General features: G+C 43.6%; 1 protein-coding gene across 1 annotated transcript; it reads left to right on the top strand.

The window, feature by feature from the left end:
• The first annotated feature begins 2,120 nt into the window (after positions 1–2,120).
• Positions 2,121–20,763, top strand: LOC120836491 (15-hydroxyprostaglandin dehydrogenase [NAD(+)]). Its single transcript, XM_040205428.2, has 7 exons — positions 2,121–2,298; positions 4,577–4,700; positions 8,282–8,388; positions 9,781–9,877; positions 12,118–12,194; positions 12,469–12,620; positions 20,551–20,763. The coding sequence occupies exons 1-7, from the start codon at positions 2,203–2,205 to the stop codon at positions 20,675–20,677; spliced, it is 780 nt and encodes a 259-aa protein (XP_040061362.1). The 5' UTR covers positions 2,121–2,202; the 3' UTR covers positions 20,678–20,763.
• The last annotated feature ends 1,361 nt before the right edge of the window (positions 20,764–22,124 follow it).

Genomic DNA, 22,124 nt, shown 5'->3' with positions numbered 1-22,124 from the left:
TCTGACGTCAGGTGTCAAGTTCGCCGTCCTTGCCACACGAATGTGCAACAGCAGGCAATGACACCGTGCGCAAACATCACAAGACACCCCGGCTTGTATGGTGCCAGTACGCCGGATACGCTCGGAACGGAAAGGTAACCCAATATATGAATACAGTCGATGGGCCGCCGCTTGGTGGAGGCATTCCTTCCCTCCGAACGAAACCAAAAGAGAAGCGGTCGCGCCGAACCTTACACTGTGCTTTAGAAAGAAAAGAGTCAAAGTACAGGCTAGCTGGTGGAAGTCAACCATTTCGTCGTTTACCCTGAGACTGGGTTTTTTTCTTTGAAGAGCAGAAGTAACAGAGACCTGTCTGTCTTTTCTGTTACTTCTGCTCTTCAAAAAAAAAAAACAAAAAAAAAACAGTCTCAGGGTAAACGACGAAATGGGTGCTTTAGAAATTCTTTGAAACAAACACCAATGAGTATTCCTCTGTTCATTCATACCTCATTGAATCTGCTTCTAGTTCTTGTACGGCGATTGCTTACGTCAATTCAGTTAAATGACTGGGCGTCTGTACTTTCACAGTGACCTTGCTTAGATCACCCATCTGACCTATCTACTTGTAGCAAACTCGGAAGTACTATTTTTTAGACCACCTGAGACTGGGTGGAAGAAACACGACGACGTCTCAGTTTCCCAATTCCGCCCAGTCTCGGGTGCTCTAAAAAATGGTAAACTTACACCAGCTCGCCTGCGCCCTAACCGTTTTTTTCGGAAGTACTGTCTGGCTTTTGTACGCCATTAGACCTCTTGCTCCTGTTCATGTGCGCAGGGCTATTGCCATCAGTCTTGCATACGGTGTTTTAAGATGTAGGATCACTATTCTTTTCAGTTTCCTCATAAAATGGCAACTACGAATCTATAATATTTTGCGGAACCTATTGAAGAGCGTGGCGCATACCCGTGATATGACCAAGATCGGAAGTACCTCTCAGTATCCTCGTTTACCTTCCTTTCAGACATTCGTAAATTCAGAAAGTTTGCGCCACTTTTTCACGCATGATTTACAATAAAAAAAAAAAAAACATTTATGCCATTCCGAGTACTAAGAGACACTTTTTCCATTCGCGAAGGGGAAAAAAAAAGTCCTCGCAATGCTGTACCTTGTCCCTATACCCGCTACGGACAAGCTACTCGAGATATTTATGTCCCGAAAATATTTTATTCACTTCCTGGTTTCATTATTATGCTTACCTCAGAAAAGCAACTTTAAAAAAAAATCTCAATGACTGTACCTTACCTTAACGACTCATAATTGTTTTCTTGCCTTTATTTTGACAACCTTGCCGGAACCTTTTAATTTTACCTCTATATACCTCTACCGTGTTTCTACAGGTCTACAGCGATTGACCATCTCTCTCCGTGCCATGTACAGAGTGACTGACTTCCCCCACCGATCAACGATGACTGTCTATCTGTGTCAGTTTGTTAACTTGTCTACAAGCCTTATCTATGGCTTGATGGCACTGAAAGTCTCAGAAACAGACATGAAAGAGGAACAAATATTATTATTTATTATTTTTATTTTCATTACCATTATTATTATTATTATTATTATTAGTAGTAGTAGTAGTAGTAGTAGTAGTACCATTATTATTATTATCACAACGCCTAATCTGCATAAAAAAATATAATTTGTGTGCGTGTGTTTAATACAGCTTGCACTTAGTCTGCCTCAACGGGTCACTTGTCTCTCAGCTGCGGATGAGAAATTTAGCAAGTGCGGCACAACCGCTAGCCTGGAGTCTTTAACGTGCATCACGCGGCAGTGATACACGACCGGACGCCGTTACGATGCTCATCCAGATCGAAACGGGCAGGGGTGGGAATTGAACGCAGGATCCCTAGGTTCCGCATTTCGAGCTTTCGCTCCACGTGCTCCCAGCTCGTGCGCGCTAGCCCACTCGGTCACCGATCTTCCCTAATCTGCTTCGTGCGCCCAAGGACAAAGCACGAAAATTAAATTCCAATGGAGGAAGCGCTCGCAGCAGTAGAGGTTCGAAAGGGTATAAACGAGAGAGGGAGGAAAACCGTCAGAGAGAGAGAGAGAGAGAAAGAGAGACAAAGGGAGATTTCTTATCGGGGAAGCTGGTCATAAAGCGTCCATCGAGCCTTCGCGCGTCCAAGTGCCTGCAACTGTTTCACCGACGTTGACGCGCCATGGCAAATCTCGAAGGAAAGGTCGCCCTCATCACCGGAGGCGCGGCAGGCCTGGGAAGGGCCATCGCAGCAGCGCTCCTCGGCAAAGGATGCAAAGTACGCTTTCCTATAGTCTATACCTTTCTTCGCGCTTTCTCTTTTGTTCGCGAGTTGGTTACTTTACGCGAGTCTCGCCAGTGAACGTTAACGCTGAATGGGGAACAGTGTATGCTGGCGGCGTCTGTGGGCAAGCGTGCAGCGTTTCTGCTTGAGGTCAACGAATGCCGAATAACCCTCAGTTCAGCGTTTGCCCGTGGCGATGCGTGGTTCTATCCCGAGTTCCTCTATAAGCTCCGACACCGCCGTCGACGCCAAGATTCAATGGAGTCCATTAGACAGTAGTAAAAGTGCGTCATAACCGCACTCGTCGCTTCCGTGCGTTTACGATCACCACGTAAACCTATCGCGCAAAAGAAAAAAAAAAAACACAGCGTTTATAGTTTAGACGTAGGAACAATAAAAAAAAAAAACTTTCAGCCTTTCCACTTTGGTGAAGAAGGAAGAGCAGCGGAGCTGTACTATGTGCCGCCATCTATGAGCGACCGCAACAACCAGACGACCGACAAGCCAATTGTCTGGTTGCCGCCGTCACTCATCTAGATGGAAGTAGTTGCCCAGAGGGTTGTGTCGAAATTTATTTGTCCACGGACACGAAGCTCCGCTGTAAAAACGGACAGAACAACGAAGAGTCTAACACAGCATCACAGTGCATTGAGAGTGTGTGATCGGTGAAACCGGTAAATTGCAAACTCACAAAGACTCCATGACGATGCATTTCTGCCTCCGCTTAATTGGCTCCATCGGACAGTGGTGTCGGCTTCGCTCAAACTTAGCGGGAAACGGAGTATACGTCTTTCTTGGGGCCCCAAACTCGTCAAACACGAAGTGTGAGCCGGAAGTTCGCGGAGCATGCCGATTGGACGTCGGCGAAAAAGCGCGAAGTCATCGTTGTGATAGGCAAATCGGCGCGCCCCGTGAACTTCGGCCCCAACTCTATGTTTCACGAGTTTAGGACCCCTGGTGTGCTTGTTTTTGTTCCGAAGCACATCTCTTTAAATAGGTTCCTCACAGCAAACTTCGCTCTAAATAGCGGTGTGCGCTGGCCGGGCGTGTATTGAAAGTGTGGCGTTTCTTTTTTTTTTACGTCGATACAAACTGCTGGATAATTCGCCACTAGGCATTTACTTTTATCGTAGCACCCTGCACCGTTCAATTCGATTTTATCTAAGGACTAACTCGTGGGTGTCAAATTGCTGCAAAACTCGAGAGTGAAAGCATTGCTATTCTATTAGGGCTACTGATGGGCCTGCTCACCTAAAACAAACCAGGAAGGTACATATATGTTTTAGAGCGCAGCTTTTAGGCGCCCGTTTCCGCGGTTCACGTCGGCGTTACCGCCCCTCTAAATTTAGCGGGAAATTGAATTGGTGTTGAGGTCACGTGACATCAATTTTCCCGCTAAATTTGGCGGGGAAACCTAACCCGCTAAATTTAACCGGGCTAAGTTTGCGGGGAAATTTTCCCCTTTAAGTTTAGCGGGTGGAATGGTACGGAGAAGCATACCCTCCCCTCCTCCTCCTCAAGAGCTGCGCTCTAATTTCGGAAATTTGTGAACGTCTTTTATTTTTATTTACTTCACCCCGCATTGTTTCTTTACAATCGCTTACAGCACCCGATTTAGAAAGCGATTCACCGTGATGTTTTTCTGCACTAAACCAGCGATCTGTAAACGCTTGCCGACCTGTGAACAATAATTCAGCAAAGCGGTTGATCCATTGACTTTGCGTATCAGGAGGGTAGAGGTCAATCAGAACACGCTCAGGGTACTGACAGCAACTTGCTCTGTGTTCACTTAAAAAAAAAAAAAAAAACTTTGCTTAATGATGAGTTTTCTTCTGCCAACCGCACCGTCATTATTTGTTAACCCCAATGTCATACAAATCGCCAGTGTCTGTGATTATCGTTTCTTATGCACCAATATACTTTCAGGGGTAGAGACCAAACGTGAATTTCTCACTGACATCCGACTTAAATGGTTCTGGATAGTTCCTCATTTCCGTACTCATTATGCACTTCAAGCTCTATGAAAACCTACGGTGCTTAAATTCAATATTGACCGCATAAACTAAAAAAATGAAGCACTGTGGTTTTTTTTTTTTTTTTGTTTTTTTACCTAGAATCTAGATCGTTTGTTTTGTTTTATTTATGTCATCGCTGTGCCTGCAGGTTCATTGTACCGAAAGCTACCTATTGGAAGTGTTTTGTCTCGTGTCCTTGGCACAAATTTTGTCTATGAAATAAAGTTCGCATCTTACCTTACTTTCTTTTTTTGCAGGTTGCGTTGTTAGACATTGACGAGAAGCAAGGAACTAAAACGGCAGCGGAATTCCAACAGAGACACGGAAAGGAAAGCTGCGTGTTTTACAAGTGTGACGTCACAAATGAAGGCCAACTGGAAGGTCAGTTTCCAAGCGCTATTTTTTACCCCAAAACATTTAGCTTATATATAGACGTAATAAAACGAACAGCGGTATCTACATTTAAAATAAGTACAGAACATTCATACGCACTCGGCAATTCTCGTAAAAAAAAAAAAAAAGAAGGTATTGGTGGTTACAAAGTGACACTACTTCGCGACTGTCATATAGACATCTTTATTATCGTGTGTTCGTTCTCGAAAAATGGAAAGGAACTCTACACATGCCATTGCCATGCTTAGTTCCCTTCAGTCGTTATCAGGGCGTTGTAATCTACAACACACTTGGCACTTATCTTATCTTTATTGTATACGCGTATATACTTGACCTCCGAGGTTGATATCTAGGACTGACCATTTAGACGCATTAAATCATACGGCACTGATTGCTTCGATTGGCCTGACTTTAGGGTATGTTGCATCAGCCCCTTCTATGCACCAAGGCCTTAGTAATGAAGTTTCGACGTCACTGAATGGAGGCCAATGCGGGCCACGAACGCTGGGTTAACGTTCGGACGGGACTCGCGGTTAATCGATGGAAGCCTGTCGTGGACTGTTGCATAGGCCTCGGCTAATTTTCAGATTAATTTGTCGTATCACCCACTGGCACTCGTCTAACGGATATCAACAGTTCACGTGCACGTTCAATGTCTTGATTAGTTGTGAACGCGGACAGGCATCCAACTTCGTCTCTGCGTCTCTCCTTCCAACTTGTGTGTACATTCAAAAACACTTCTTTGTGACAAAACGATTTCTTCATGCTGGACACAAAGTCTCGAATATACATCGGCACCAGTGAAACCTTCAGACCACAAAAAAATGGCTCCTTAATTCACGTAAATCACCAGTTGTTTCGCTATAGTTTCTCGCACCTCAATCGGAACCGTCACAACTTAAGTATACACGGTGTCCCCCCCCCCCCCCCCCCAAAAAAAAAAAAAAAAAAATACAGTTTTTTTTTATTGCAAAATTAAACTATGCATCGCCGAACGCTCACTCTTCGCCCGAAGGTAGCGTTAGAGGTCCAAACTAGATTCCGAAGTTTCAGCGCGAACCAATATTTTATTCAAAAGTTATCAGCGATTTTCTGAAAATGTCAATGGGAAAATGATGACCGATGGAGCTCTCTAATACATGGTGCACCATGGCGCATAAAAAAAAAAAAAAAAAAAAAAGCGAAAACGGGCTAACATAACTTATAACTTTCGAATAAAATACTGGTTGGCGCTGAAACTACGGCATCAGGTTCCGGCCTCTAGAATGGACGTTCGGCCATGCATAGTTTATTTTTTCCGGTGAAGAAAACCTTCTACATTTTTATTTGGAACACCCTGTACTTCGGTTCACCTTACGACCAGACGCAGTCAATGCTATACAAACTGATGGGACCAATCAGACATCGCGAAAAGCGCATCATCATGGTGTTCGTTATGTTTTTCAACATGTTCTATCATCGCTGAACCAATCACAATCAGAAAAGTCCTAGTGACTTTCGCTTTTGGCGCTTCTTGGTTGGTCACATTACCTCGTAGCGTCGGCAGCGTCTGGACGTAAGCTGAAACTAACACATTTCAACCTGCACAACAGTGACTGCAGAAACAGCGACTTCGTACGAAAAGCGCCGAATGAGACGGTGCGGCCAACAGCTTTTTGAAGAATAACCAGAGTGCGGGTAATTTTTTAATCGCCCTCGTATGTAAAACATAAACTGTTCGCAAGTACTTTGAGCTACACCAGCCGTTCGGCAACTGCGCACCTTCTTGGATATGTTATAGAGAGACGATCCGGGACGTGCAAGGCCATGCCGCATATCGCGCACGTCTTAATATGTAAATAGGACCGCACCTGATAGGGCAAGGCAATATCATTACGCCCCTGAATAAGAAAGGTAGCGCCATCTTTCCCCTCCTCCTCTAACGCGCACACCTTTTATCTTTTTGTTTTGCATTTTTGCACCTGCGGATCAACTGAAGTGCCGCCTGGATCGGGCCAAGATAGCAGACGGCCTTCCTGTACTTGAGTCAGAGCGCAGTAAAAGGCTGAGACACGCGCGAATACATACACACAGGCTAAAAGCGAACTGTCACGGTTTACCAGCCTCGAAGCATGGGCTCAAAGAAAGACGATGAAAGCCGTGACGTTGCACAGTCGGCGTTATTTGATTGGCGGCAGGAGCTCATAGCATGCACTGCACTCTGACAGCATAGGCATTCCTTCTCCCTCCTCCTCTGACGCGCATACCTTCATCTTCATATTTTGCTTTTTTACACTCGCGGTCGACTGTAGCGCCCCCTGGATCGGGCCAAGATAGCAGGCGGCATTTCAAAGGGTGGGGCTGCTTTTCCGTTATAAAGGGGCTTTATAATATCTCTCTCAAAAGGCCATCTATTGTAATCATTTTAACGCAAAACGTTATTTGCCCAGGTGTTCGGCATTTCGTGAAGTCCGGATAAAAGCGTGGCCGCGAGGTTAGACACACAATTGGTTGACAGCTGAGAGAGGAGGAGTGAGACGCTCGACGCTGATTGGTTAACGTGGAGGTCATCTGACCAGAGGGGTAGGCGAGGAGGAGTGAGGTAGGTGAGGGAGAGCTCGACCACCTGTGCGCTCTATGTTTTTGAACATGTTCTATCATCGCTGAACCAATCATAATCAGAAAACCCCTAGTGACTCGAGAGTATGGAAGGCTATGGAAGATCGCCAGGTTTATAAGCCCAATTAACCGTAATATCACTCCATTCTATGAACAACTAAGTATACACATGGTACGCGTTAAACTATCAGATGAAGGGCGCCGTGAACATGGTCGTCAGGCGTCTGGAAAGAGAGTATATCGAAATGTTTGTTCGCTGTGTATATTAGTTTCCGTAGGCGGTTATTTAAGTGTTGTGTAGAGGTCAGCCATAGGACGTATACGCGTCGTGGTAATTTTGGGGTGTTTCCGAGGGAACGAGTGTTATGATAAGGGTTCGTCCGTTTCATACCTGAACCAGAACCAGTTGTTCTGGGTTCAGGGCTAGACCCTCGCGGCTTTTGTTGTCTGTGTTCTTTTTGAGGTCACTTGAACGTCCTTTCGAGGCGTGTTAGGTTCCGTGAGAGGTTTTTCTCAGAATTGTTTAATGGTCAGCTATGGGACGTGCGCAGTTGTCCGGCTGTGGGTACTGGAGAAGACATATATAAAGGATGGTTTCACAAAATATTGTTAGCTTAGTTTGAGACATGTGTCCTGTCCCCATTCTTTCCTTCGTCTCCGGTCTTAACAATATGCAGAACAGTTGCCTAGGAAGTTGCCATACATTTTCTTTATTATATAATTATATAAGTGAAAAAGATTCGTCAAAAAAAGTATCTTTTCTACTAACAAAGCAAATCAGATGTTAGTCAAATCGAACATTCGCCGCAATTCAGTGTCTCTAAAGAAAACTTATTGTGAGGGAAATAATCATTTGTGTGAACACTTGTGAGAATGGTTGATCTGTTACGCCACAACTTGGGTGATCATATAATTGGGTGCTTTACAGACCTTTTTGATATTATTACTTGCTTTGACTACACATGCTACAGACTGTTTCAAGAACACAAGGTCAAAATTTGGAGCACTGGACATATTGGTCAATAATGCTGGCATCTTTTCTGAAGACAACTGGAGGAAGATGTTTGCCATCAACATTGTAAGTATATCATTCATCGCGTGAACAAAAAAAAAAAACAAAACAAAAAAAAAACAGAACACAATAAGAAACGTTTTTATTTTTACGGGAACGTCATTTTCAGGGTATTACTCAATAAATGCACGGCTATATATCTGAACATAAAACATTACACAGAACAAATTTCACCCCAGAGCTCTGTAAGCTGCCTCTGAGTTGAGCTGAGTTTAAGCGTTGAGGTACAGGTTGGGAATGCCCATTTGTCTGTACCTCAATAGTCAACTTAAAGGGGCACTGAAGTCGATTCTGAGATCGTCTTTTTGTGGTGACAACTCAGTCTAGACGCTAGATCTAAGTATCCCAACAAACCCATCATCACAATCGTACGTAGCTTATTTCCTCGTGAAAAGTGCGTTTAAAGAACGCAACACGCACTTTTTGGGAAGAATTTTCTTCCGAGTGAAGTTGTCGACGAAGGGCGCTTGTCGGCGAGTTGCAAGCGATGGCTTCGCCCGCAGAGAAAAAAAGGAGTCTTTTCCGAATGTGTACTTATCAGGCTCTCTTCGAAACAAGTTATAATAAAATAATTCGAAATCTGCGCGTATTGTAGGGCTTTCATTGGTCCACACAGAGCAGTCCGCAAGAGAAAATAGTCCACATGTTTTTCTTATTGCCCTGAGATAAATAGGCGGTTTTGTAATATGTGGGAACTAACAGATTTTAAACGAGATAAGATAAAAAAAACTACCTTTTTCAAAAATGACTTCAGTGCCCCTTTAAATATTCGCTTAAAGCAGAAGCACTATCGGAGTTCAGAGACAGCGATTTTGTATTATGCCTGGTTCGATACCGTTCTTGGGCTCCAGGCTGGACACTTAGCGAAAAGGTCGGTGATATTCGCCGACCTTGCTATTTATGGCACTTTGAGCCCGTGGTTGCTATAAATTGTTTCTTCGACAAGGCACACTTATATTTTATTGTTATATGCATTCCGACGATACCTTTAAGATCTCATCTACAAGAGCAGACATATCAACTATGAAGTTTTCGAAAACCGACATTCGGACTTTGCTTCCCCGCGTTGTGAAACATCCACTTTCTCACCCAAACTTTCACAAGTGATCGCTCTTGCCATGAACGAGGAAATGTCTGCAACTTATAACAGTGCGGCTAGATATAGTCAATGACGTGATGATAGTGGCAGGGCGCCCCTTTAAAACGCCCGACCTTGAGCACGTGCACGTTGCCTTCCGGAGGTAGGATGGTCGCGCTGGAGCCTTGAGGTGGGTCAGCTCAGTGACTATAGTGTTTTACTCGCACCTCTGTTCTGAAGACACACTATTTGTCGCGCATTTCTTTTCCGCTTTCTCGCAATCCGTGTCCTTGGCTGAAATCATGTCATCTGCTCTCCAGGAGTCCGTGTATTCGGGTATTCTGCTCGGCTTCAAGTACATGGGTAAAGACAAGGGCTACAACGGCGGCCACATCATCAACACGGCTTCAATTGTCGGTACGTTGTTAACTGCCGCGTCGGAGACGCTTTCTTCCTGTAACCGAGTCATTATCCTACGTATTTCGGTGATATAACATTTGTTGCAGCCTCAGACATACAAATGCAGAGCATTATTTCATAGGCTGTACAATTCCGCTTTCCGAGGATTAGTTTGAACGCTAATATGCAGTTATGGCGGCGATATATATTCACCATTTTCTGTATCATTGAGCGAAATAATTATATATATATTGCGCTGGAAAATTGTATATTCATGTCTAGCGGTGGTCACAAGACATTCAGGTATTAGAGTACATACATCAAAATCGAAAGGACGTAACTGTGATGTAACCAGCCTTCCCAAATCACGACCTTATCTGGAGTGTTGAATGTAGGGTGTGGGTGCGGGTGCGGTTCAACGACTCCGATTGTGCTGGCGTCTGGTAACGTATTTTACCTCTCTCATAAATTGGCAATCGTAATTTATGATCAGATCAAGCATGATGAGGCACATTTCCTCGATACTTATCTTCATAAACCTGCGGAATACGATCTTAGGAGTACCAATTATACAAAACCAAATGTTAGAACTAACTATGGAACTCAAAAACTAGATTACCAAATTCCTAACCTACTAAATAAACACCCAAGCACTGTGCAAATAGCACAGCAGTGTAGAACAATCCACTCGTTCAGGAAAAAAGTTAGAGCATATTTCCTTGAAGCTGATCGCCTACCTTAGATTATTTAATGTGGCTTTTATGTGTTCTTATTGCAAATATAGTACCTTTAATATGGCCTTCTTTCATGGTGTTATGAAGTGTTGTGATGTGTTAATATCAGACGTGCGTTGGATGATTTTGTTGATAATGACGATGTTAATGTCAATGAATACAGTTTTCTCTGGTTTTTGTTTCATGATTTTTTTTTATTAGTTTTTTTCTTCTTTTTATTATGACGGATTGCTTATGTTTATATTGATGATATTGATTGGAATGGTTTGCTGATGCCTATGTTTATTTCAGTCTTGTTGCTAAATTATTGTATGCTGTCTCTGTTGACTGCTATGGGCAGGAGGAAGGGGAGGGGGGGGGGGGGGGGGGGCTAGCGGCCTCGTCAGAGGGCTTTTTTGCCTTCTTTTGCTGCAGCCCCCCAAACATATGTATGACACATGTATGTCTGAAATAAACTATTGTATTCTATAATGCCCTTTAAGTGCCGTTTTTTTTTTTTGCATCTCAGCGTGCACCCTGTGCCAAGGTTTTTCCGCTGTACAAACAAAAATTGCTTGGACGAAAAAAACGCGCTTGCATGCTTGAATACGGGCATTTATTTACCAAATTAAGTTTCTTCACGTTCAAAAAGTTCACAAACTTCTCACTTTTTTCAAATAAAAAAAAAATCGTTCTTTGTGATGTATTTCTGAAAACACCGTACCACGCAAAGTGGCACTTCGCATCACTTTCATCACTATACAAAGTACGCTCAATTTCACTGTCACCAAAATCTGAATTCATTAGCAGTTTCTGGATTTCATCACCCGTCAAGGAGCGCGAAGTGGAAGCGCGTGGTTTCTTTATTCAAAAACAATGTTCCTACAGAAACGCATACGGAGGAAGTAACCCCCCACCCCGGTATTAAAAGGCAAAACCACAACTAAAAAAATATGGTTCAATAAGTTTTCTATAAATACTTCGAGCGAAAAGAGAAACAAAAATTAAAGAGGTTTACAAACATCCGTAATCGAAGCTAGAGCGCAGCTCTTGAGGAGGAAGAGGGTAAGGTACAAAGGGGAGGGTATGTCCTCCTCCTCCCCTCCTCCTCTCCTCCTGCCGCTGAATTTGTTCATGGGTGGAAGTCGTAATGTCATTTTCCCCGCTAAATTTAGCGGGGAAACTGAATTGGTGTTGAGGCCACATGACTTCAATATCCCCGCTAAATTTAGCGGGAAAATTTCCTCGCTAGCTTTAGCAGGGAAACGTCCCGTAATGCAACGCACGCGGTTACGCCGACGGCGACACGGCACAAACCGGAAACGGGCGCCTACAAGCTGCGCTAAAAAAGAAAAGTCAGTTTGATTTTAGTTGGGAGCGGCAGGGAATAAATTGAAAACTCCGGCTCGGCAGGGGGTCTGCCGGGGGGGGGGGGGGGGGGTGCCCGAGTGTAACTTGAACGCGGCACTCAAGGGGTTACATGAAACGCAGTTTCCGTTTACTACTCTCCGCCGTCGGGAATAACAAGTTGGGGCCGTCTTTCAGGCATCTACGTAGCGCCTCCTGCACCTGCGTACAACACGTCCAAGTCTGCTGTTGTCGCCATGACCAGGGCATTTGGGGTATGCAAGTTCTAATATTCAGAACCTTGATTATTCTAGGTGGTGCTAATTGAAGAAGTGAATGCTGCTCGTTTTTTTTTTCTCTGTTTTTTTTTTCTTTCATTTTTATGGTGAAAAAAAAAGCTAACGCGTGTTTTGTAAGCTTGAAATTTAAGGATTCATTCTGAGCTACACTTACTGACAATTCAAAAAGGTTCGCACGACCCTTTTAACAGCTGCCTCACCTTCGTAATATGAGCGGTAACGTACGGACGAATCCCTTTTTTTATTTCAGTCCAAGCTTCATCTTGATCGCCACGGAGTTAAGGTCAACTGCCTCTGTCCCGACCCAATAGACACACCATTGTGGACCCAAATCACTAACCATTTGTCCTCGGACAAGAAAACACTCGGAGGCACCGACAAGTTTAAGCAACGAGTACAACAGTAAGTGCCTTCCACGGTGAAAAATAAATATACATGAATGCGCACAACACACACACACACACACAAACACACACACACACACACACACACACACGCACACGCGCACACACACACACATGTATATATATATAAGAACACACAAGATCATAGAAGAACATTTATACACCTTATATAGTTTGTGCAAGTTCTAGAATTTTTATTTGACGAATCATTCGTTATAATGTTTACCTTTTAAATGGGGTTCATTAAACAAGGTAATGGATTACAAACAGATGCGTCTCGTGAACACAAAATATATTAGAAAAAACAGCTAGCCTTTGTGTTAAGATATCTGCCTGACATGAAACCGTGAGATCAACAAAAGTATCGAACGAAGAAACTTTAAAAATATAAAAACATGTTTTGTTTTTGTTTTTTTTACACCCTGAGTTTGCTAATAATAACCCATGGAGAAGGGGAACAAAAATTACAAAGCACAAACACAAATCTCCAAACACAGCTAGGGGACTTGTGCGCGACCTAAAAAATCAGCCTGGTCCGGGTATCGAACCAGTGACCTCTTCACTTCCAGTGGAGCGCTGTGCCAACTGGGCGACTGAAGATATTTTTAATACTGTATATTTAGTCAACCAACAAACATATGTACAAGGTATTTACACATATTTACATTTTTTTTTCTTAAATTGGGCCCAGTACTTATGTGCAAGGGTACTTTGTGTTAGGCTATTGCACACTCTTATCCACTCCGGCAGGCAATCGTTTCGTCCGTATACACAGCCAATCAGCGCAATTAAGTTATAAAAAAGTTGCGCACTGTCTTGGGGTGTCTCTCCACAGGTCTGTCAGTCATACTAGACTTCCAGAGGCTAAGCAAACCGAGGAGCATAATCATATCATAAGGTAGGCTCCCGTGCTGTTCGGTAGGTAAAAAACGGATAGAGTGGGTTATTATACAAAATTCTTTATTAAGAGTTCACATCAACACATTACAAAAAACTCTCCGTCACAGAAGTACAAAAAAAAAAATGTTCAGCAGTTTCAGGGACTTTACGCAACGGGCTGTTGATGCCCCCATGGTCGATCATGCCCCGTTTTGTTTACCCAGCAAGATTTACGCAGGCAAGATATCACTATGCAAACGAAAGAAGGTTTTTACTCAGGGAGGGATACACATCTTTTTCACACGAACCAGCACATCTTTCCGTGGCTTATCCGCAAAAAGCGTCCGATACATTGGTGCGGGGAATAAATTATCAAGAAGATCGCGGTACAACTTCTTTCGCGAAATGGTGCACAAGTAATCAAGCGAGTGAGTACCTTGCCGTCAAAAAATTTAAAGAGTCAACCACTTCTTTCACAAAGCCCGCCAGGTTAGCAGGACGACCAATGTCCGAAGAAACAATAAAAGAAGGATGGTGGGAGGCAAGCCTCGTTTGGAGCATCAGCTGAATGAGGTGGTTTGTCTAGTCTCTCAGAAAGAGGAAACGCGAAATGGTCTGACAGAGAAACAGACGCGGCAATGCTAGGCCATCCTTTTGGATGCGACGAAAAAGGTTGTCTCTTCGCATTGGATCACCTGCATTCCCCACACAACCAAGCCAAACACACGATGCATCTTTCGTGTACATATTCGCGGACAACTCAAAACTTGGAGCACGTACCACACCTTCGCGGTCAAAACTATATTACATATCACAGGTCTCGTTAAAATTGGCAGGTCACGAGAAACCCATTTTGTTGCGCGCTCTTTCATTTCAGAAGTTACATTTTGCCAATACGGCGTTCTCTGCCTTAAATATTGGCAAGGTGCGTCAGGGTACGTGTTTGGCGAGCAACTCCATTGAATTCCTTCATAACTACTGGGTCGTGTGGCCCACTCGCCATGCCATAAGCAGCTGGATTTGCTGATGTTAATTACAGCGCCTGTATAGAGACGCAGAATTCCTTGCATAATTCCAGGGCATGTGCGGCACTTTTTTCGTCAGAACAGAAGACAGCAACATCATCCGCATACGCCGAAATGTTAGCTTCTGCGTCTCTAATGACATACCCGTGAACTAGCTCGTTGCGCAACACACTTAAACAGAAGGGTATAAAGCGAAAAACAACTGGAACAAAGGACAACTCTCGAGTACCGACGACAACACTTGTATTTTAGGGGGTAAAGCGTTGTTCGCAAGTAGTTTTGTCGTATAACCGGAGTACTTAGGCCCATTGTGATACACTCTAAAACAATTTTTCCGACGTTCGCGCGTTCTGGGATTTAAAAAAAAAAAACTCGTGACACACGCGATCAAAGTCTTTATCTAAATCAATTTGAATTAACGCCACTTGGTTTCCTTCGGATTTACAACTTTCGAGAATAGAGCGAGTGACGTGTGTGCTACCCTAAACTGTTTGGGCCAGGCGTCTTATGCATAGGAAGGCTTTCAATCGCGCGTCCTATCTCGCTTTCTGTTATTGGTTCTTCCAACTCTTCCTTCGCCTCTTGATAAACACCGGCACATTACGAAGTGTCCTCGAAGGTCGCTGTGCCGCTTGGTTTTGTGTGGCCCCTGAAGGCGTTATACAACAACGTTCATTGAAGGCACCTTGGATGATATCCTTCTCATTACTGATGGACCCGTTATGTTCAATACTGGCGATTTCTTTTCCGAGCGCGTACTCTTTTTCCTCGCCTAGAGCACGCTCTGTGGCTGGTCCCCTAAAAGAAACCTTTCGGATCGCGCTCGTATCACTGCTCCGCGATAACGCTCTTGCTGGCAGGAGTCCAGTTTTGGCCTTGGCTTGCTTTATGTCTCGAATGCATGACCCCGGTTTATCGTTTTCACTCTGTAGTAATGTAGCCAGCATTTGCACAGCACCTTTTCTTCGTTTGAGACCAAAAATCTGAGCTGTGAGGACCTTTCTATTGCGAGTTCTTTCATTTCCTGCTTACAATAATTCCCATCTCTCTAAGTAACTAAATTGTTTTATCACAGTAAAAGTTTTACAAGTCTTCGTTACTTGCTCAATAAAAATATAATTCTTGAGAAGTAACATTAATTTTTCACAGCTCCCTATCGGACTTTTTTCTTGGTTGCATATTTTTACTACGCATGGTCACTGTAACTAAGCAGTGATCACTAAATAATATCGGTCTCACGTCGTAGTTTGTTACTTCGCAGGCAATATCGGCTGATACGTAAATACGATCCAAATGGGCCTGTGAAGATGATTGAAAATGGGTGAACCGAAGTTCAGGTTTCGAATGTGTCAGTTGCACAGCGTCTTCTAAGCTATACTTATTCAATAGGTTATTCAAAAATTTCACGCTCCGGTCTGTATGCAGCTCTCCTGGCGTTCTTTCCTCACTTCTGCATACTATTCTAGTCCCCTAATTGGACGACCGCACACCGGCATTCCAGGTATGGATCCAAGTTCGAAAAGAACAAACATCTTTCGTTGACTCGTTTCGGTGCGTACATACACAGAACCCCTCACGCTTGATGTACAAGGTGAAGTCGCACATTATAAACAGGCCCCTTGCGTCTGTGACTATATTCGAATCTTTCAGTTCTACTGCTTTTGGAAGAAATAAGACGCAACCCGCCGAGAGACCCGTAGCATGGCTGATACATACATCGTATCGGCTTAAAAAAAAGGTCTTAAAGCACGCTCACTGTTTTCGTCATGCTACATTTAAGTTTCCTGAATGACAAGTATGTCAATCTTTTTTTCGCATAGTAAACGCTGTAACTGGCACTGTTTTTCCCTGAGTTGAGGCCTCGAATGTTGAGTTTTCCGATACGGATTGGGGATAGTAGTTCCGTTATGTTCTTACTCTATTTGTTTGTTTGACACTAACTGGGGGTTACACACTTTCCTGAAAGGTTACGAAGAACAGAAAAGAAGGAAAGTAAAAAACTCAGAAAACCTGTTGACAAATACACTGTACACTCACTTTGAGTCTTTGTGTCTACGTACATCGTCGGCAGTACATGGCTTTGTTGTTACCCGGCTTTTTTTCGTGCCTTTCCGTTTGGGGAGACTTGTTGAGCGTCCGCTTTCCTAACTGGACCGACGCGTCGATCATGTCCATTTGACCTGTCTCCTCGTCGGCTTCATCGAGTAGGCGGTGCTCGAAGTCGTCGTCGGTAGCCTTTGCCACTTCCTCGACCGACTGTGATCGAACTGTGGGGGGCGGTGGCGATGTTTCATCCGCCTACTTTACCACACCCGTAGATTCCTTGGCACATTGGGACGAAGACGCTACTTCGTCGCTTGTAGGGGTGGCGGCTGGCTTCCTCGGTTCATCACCGGGCTGCCCCTCTGGCAGGTCGCTTGCAGGTGTACCTACAGCCTCCTCCTCATCTGTCATTTAGGCATCCACGTCTTAATTTCTTCGTTCTCGGGCGATAAAGGCGTACGTCTGTACGCAGATTTTACCATCGTGTCCGTAGAGATGACACTTGTTGCAATGCGGAACCCGATAGTTCCGGCGGATATGCCCAGTTAGGCGGCACCGGAGGCACAAAGGAACCCTTCCAGGAACGATGACAAGTACTTTGCATCCTTCTATGCGGAACTCATGCGGAGTGTCGTGCACAGTCGCTACCTTCCTTTACCGTCATTTGGACTAGTCGCGTATTAGACTCGACGTTCTCAAATCCCTTCTCACGGAAGTGGTCGCGACTAATGTCCGTCATCTTTCTGAAGCGGTCAAGGTGTCGGCGTACCTGAGAGTTTGGCACGTTATAGGAAACCCAATGCAGCTTGATCTTCCCCTCCGTGTTGGTGGGGTCAAAGAGGAGGCAACGCCCACCTTTCATCCGAAGTGCCTTGGCATCTACCAACCGTTGCTTTGCGGCAAGCGAGTGCATCCGAATCATCCATACGTGATTCATTTGGTGGGCTCCCGCCGACGCTAACTCTTGCAGGGTGTTGAGCCTTTCCAATTCTTACTTGAAATCTTGAAATCGATATGGCCGGTTGTGCATATCACAGTGCAAAAAAAAAAGCGTTCTTTGCCAGATAACCGGTGGGTAGGAGTGGCAGAATGATCTTGTACCCTTCAGCAGTTTCATAAACAGAAGAACCGCGGCCAAGCATGGCCGTTGCTACCGCTCCTAGGGAACCCGACATCGCACGCACTGGGCTAACGAGGAACTAGACGTCAATAGAGCAAACGGGTTTTATCAGCTGCCACAAGTCGAACACCAACACCATGCGGATTTTTTCGGTAGCGCACCAGTCACCTATCTGTGTTTGGAGATTTGTGTCTGTCCTTTGTCCACCTTGTTCCCTTTCTCCACAAATTATTATCGTCATTCTTGTCCAGCTCGCTTGCACGTTTGATAAATTGCATTGTCACCTAGCTGTGTTTAGAGATTTGTGTTTGTCCTTTGTCCACCTTGTTCCCCTTCTCCACAAATTATTATCGTCATTCTTGTCCAGCTCGCTTGAACGTTTGATGAATTGTATTGTCACCTAGCTGTGTTTAGAGATTTGTGTTTGTCCTTTGTCATCCTTGTTCCCTTTCTCCAGGGATTAGTATCCTCATTCTTGTCCTGCTCGCTCGCCCGTTCACATTAATGACATTATCGTAATATTGTTAATGTTTTGTCTGTGATACTTGATATTTGATTACATGCCATGTTGACTCACCACTTTAATTCCGCTCTACGTTTTTATATTTTTAATGAAACAAAAACAATAAGAAAGCTTGACATTAAAAGGAAAAAGAACATTTTTTTAACGCTCTATTGTCTTATGCGTACAAAAAGAAAACGTTAATTTATAATGAACATGTCTTGGTTGTTCTTAAATAGGAATTATTAGAGCATGAATTCATTTTCGCTCAATATTTCAGAGAGTGCCGGCTAGGATCCAGAAAAGGAAATATTTTCCGGCACGCATAAAGGAACTAGTCATCGCAGACAGCTGACACTCTGTGAGAACGTGACGCCCCAGCCGTGGAAATATAATGCAAAGGACTGAGAGAATAATGCTAACTGGATCAAAAGATGAGGTACAAAAGCAACATGTTTTTCTGAGCCGACAGCTGCTAAGCCTAATATTCACCAATCCAAAAACAAAAATAACATGGTAGGCCCATGTAAAATTAATTTTCAATAAAAAAAGTGTCAGTAGAAAAGAAAACAATATCGTCTTTCTTGCTAACAACTTTCTTTTTTCTTCTTCTTTATTTCTAAGATAAATGTTACAGGCGCTTATAATGTACTTCCTTGGTTAGACAAATACTAGGCTTAGGTGGGCGCGTCAGCTCATAGAGACTCTTCGTCTTTCTTCCTTATCTTTGGACCCAGGTAACGCCATAATCGCACACATTCGCGCTCTATCACCATCGCTGTAGTGTCACATTCTCACCAAGTTTTAGAGATTTAATTTTTATTTACGATTCTTAGTTTTGGCGAGACGAAAAACTGGGTTTCATTAAACCGCGTGACAAAAGACAGCCTAGAGGCACTCTCTGATGCCTGGTCTTGCCACACTGGTCATACGAAAACTGTCTGTGATCAAGTTGGAAGCATACATCCGTATGATGCAAACTTGGGCTAGGGGGCACAAGCTACTGCCCGTTACAAAGAGCGGTGGCCATTACCATTTCTCCATCCATCCACCCAACATGCTTGGCCCATGCATGCTATGGGCGAGTCGATCCGCAGATAATTGTGTCATCATGTATGCAGGGTATTTCCATGTCAAATCGTGCAATGATGGTCCAGGTAGTATATATAATAGCTATGTAAAAAAAACATTTATGTGAATGCCACGTTTGGGAGGTGCATTCAGCTATATGCGAACGCCGCGGCTAAGTTTCTTCCGGAGATATATTGTTTCGAAGCTCGAGGCGTGGAAGATTACCAAGGTTTCGCTACGGTAATGCGCATAGCCGTCGATTTCACACCGAAGCGTGCACGCAGTAATAACTTGTTCTTATTTTACAAAAAGTTTATGCCATGTACTACATTAGAAGGGACAATAAAGAATTTCTGTTCAAAACAATTTACGAAACACGTAAAATAAATACGTGTCAGAGAGACATTCACATATGATTTACCAACAAAGTACTTGACTTAAAAAGACGCTAAATATATCAAAATTATGATCTTTAAATGGATTTTATGAATGTATAAGAAAATATGCTTAAAGGTCACTGTAGTTTCGTTATTAATGCAGAAATGCAGTTCATTCCTCTAAATGTGGCAAAATTGCACTCCAATATTTAAGAAAAAAAAAGCACCACTTTTTATTTATTTCTTAACTTTCCTTAACAATTTACAGTGACTTCTTTAAAGGGGTACTTCACTGCTTCAAAGTGAAATTGGCGGCTGTGCACATTACCATAGCGAAACCTTGGCAATCTTCTACGCCTGGAGATTCGAAATTCAATTTCTGAAAGAACATTAGCTACGTCGTTAGCATATAGCTAAATACGTATCCTCCCAATAACGTGGTTTTAACAAGCAGAACGTAAGGGCGCAAGTAAGCTGGTGTATATTAAACATTTTAGTGAAAAACCCGTTGCCAAGGTTCTCCTTCTCTTCCTTGTCGTCGTCTGGCATTACCGCAGTCTCGGGTTTTTTCACTAAATTGGTTTTAACACATTTTTACATAAATATACAAAATGTGACCCGTACCATCATTGTATCATGTGACGTGGAAACACCCTGCAGCAAACACCGTGCTTCTTGTACGATGTATTACCAGCGCGACGGTGACTTTAGGGAGTTTTAGTAGATCGTTCTGATACCTCCGATAACGATACCCAATGACGATACGGAGCATGCACAAAGGCGTCGGCAGAGAAACGGGTACCGTTATCAGAGTTATCGGAGCATTGTACAAAAACTCCCCATTTTTCCGATTGGTACATCGAAGGGAAGGTACGCAACCTTCACACTTACGTCCCATTTTTGTTTGACAGACCCGAGGATGTCGCGCGAGGTGTCATCAAGCTTTTGGAAGACGGACAAAACGGCGCGGCATTGGTGGCTACGAATGCACAAGGCCTTCGGTACTACAACTTCCAGGAACCAACGCCGGAACTGTAACAACACAAAAATGAGAAAAGAAACAGTTTGCATATTTGTAGGACGTGCTGCCCCTTCCTAATCAAATTAAATCAGTTTATTTTCCACCTGGCAATGATGCACATTAAGTGGCTCTGAATACAAAGCTGACCCTGCATGCAGATTGACGAGTTCACCGTACCTCTTTCAACATCAGCTGAACATCATAGTGTTTACAATAAAAATAGAACTCTAAATTTTATAAAACGTATCGAGCCTAGAAAATGCACTTTTAAATGTTTTCCCACGCCTTTTCGCAAAGCGAAACGTTCACTGCATTTGCAAGTGTGTTGATAAAAAAGAACAAGGTAGTAATTGGTGCAAAGACATATAAAGCCATCTATTTTTAAAAAGCCACTGACACTCCCCAAAATGTTTTTAAACATTTTTTAGGCGATCCAATATTTTTTCAGGAGACTACCCCATCAATATTTTGTTACAGTGTCACGTATATATATAATAAAGTAAAAAAAAATGTAACTGCTTGAAACTGAAACCGAAATTGGACTGGGGAGGAAGAAGAAATACAGGAGGAGAAAGTTACCGAAAGTCACGTGGGCTATGCAACCCTCTGTTTTCAATCAACGTATTTTCAGTTTTTTTAGAAGCCACAAAAAATAGGTATCATATCTTTGTCCCTTTATTGTATCGAGTGTGGACCTTCGAAGACCCACGACTTGGATTATCTTTGGTGGTTGTGTCTAAACCATACAGAACGGCACGTGACCACGAAGAAGAGAGGGAGCGCGACTCAAACCGGCCAGTACTCGACCGGCGGTTTTCGGGCGGAAAGAAAACAAATTTCGAGCCGCAAATTCTGTTCCGGGTAGTTGGGCTTTCATGTGTCATGCACAAATAAAAACCTTGGCGAGCGTAAGTACACCGTCAGTGTCCCTTTAAGCCCCAGCCCCACTTGAGCGCCAGACATCAAGTGACGCAGATCAACGTCAAGCTCACGCAGCATGTTCGCGAAGTAGGTATAAAATTGGTAGGCTGCTAAAATCAAGCGCGCTCACTTCACTACTCACTGACACGTTTTATCATTTTCGCTGACAGGGTGTCTCTTCTAAATTCTGACCTACAGCATGTGCATGTTGCCTTCCGTTGTGCTTCGGCTGCACGTGTACGCTCGAGGCTGACGAGACGCCTAAGCGTTGTCGAAGTAAGACAGCTCGCGCTGGAGGCCGAACAACTGAAGGACCTCTCTGCCGCTGTCACTCTGCCAGTGACTACTGTGTGTGTTCAGATCGGACAGTCATGTGAATGAACCTTACATTTGCAAGATATTATTTTGTTTTCGTGAGAAAAAAAATTGCGTCTAAAAAAAAATGGAAAACATGTTTTTGTTTTACCTCTTGCGTTGACGCAACTTTGAGGACCCCGGGAATATAAAATACAACATTCTGCACCGACATCGTTTTTCTGTGTT

Source organism: Ixodes scapularis, unplaced genomic scaffold, assembly GCF_016920785.2.
Source record: "Ixodes scapularis isolate PalLabHiFi unplaced genomic scaffold, ASM1692078v2 PGA_scaffold4__175_contigs__length_147842914, whole genome shotgun sequence".
Lineage (NCBI taxonomy): Eukaryota > Metazoa > Arthropoda > Arachnida > Ixodida > Ixodidae > Ixodes > Ixodes scapularis.
Note: the sequence above shows the minus strand (reverse complement) of the source record. Positions and strands in the feature narration are given on the sequence as shown.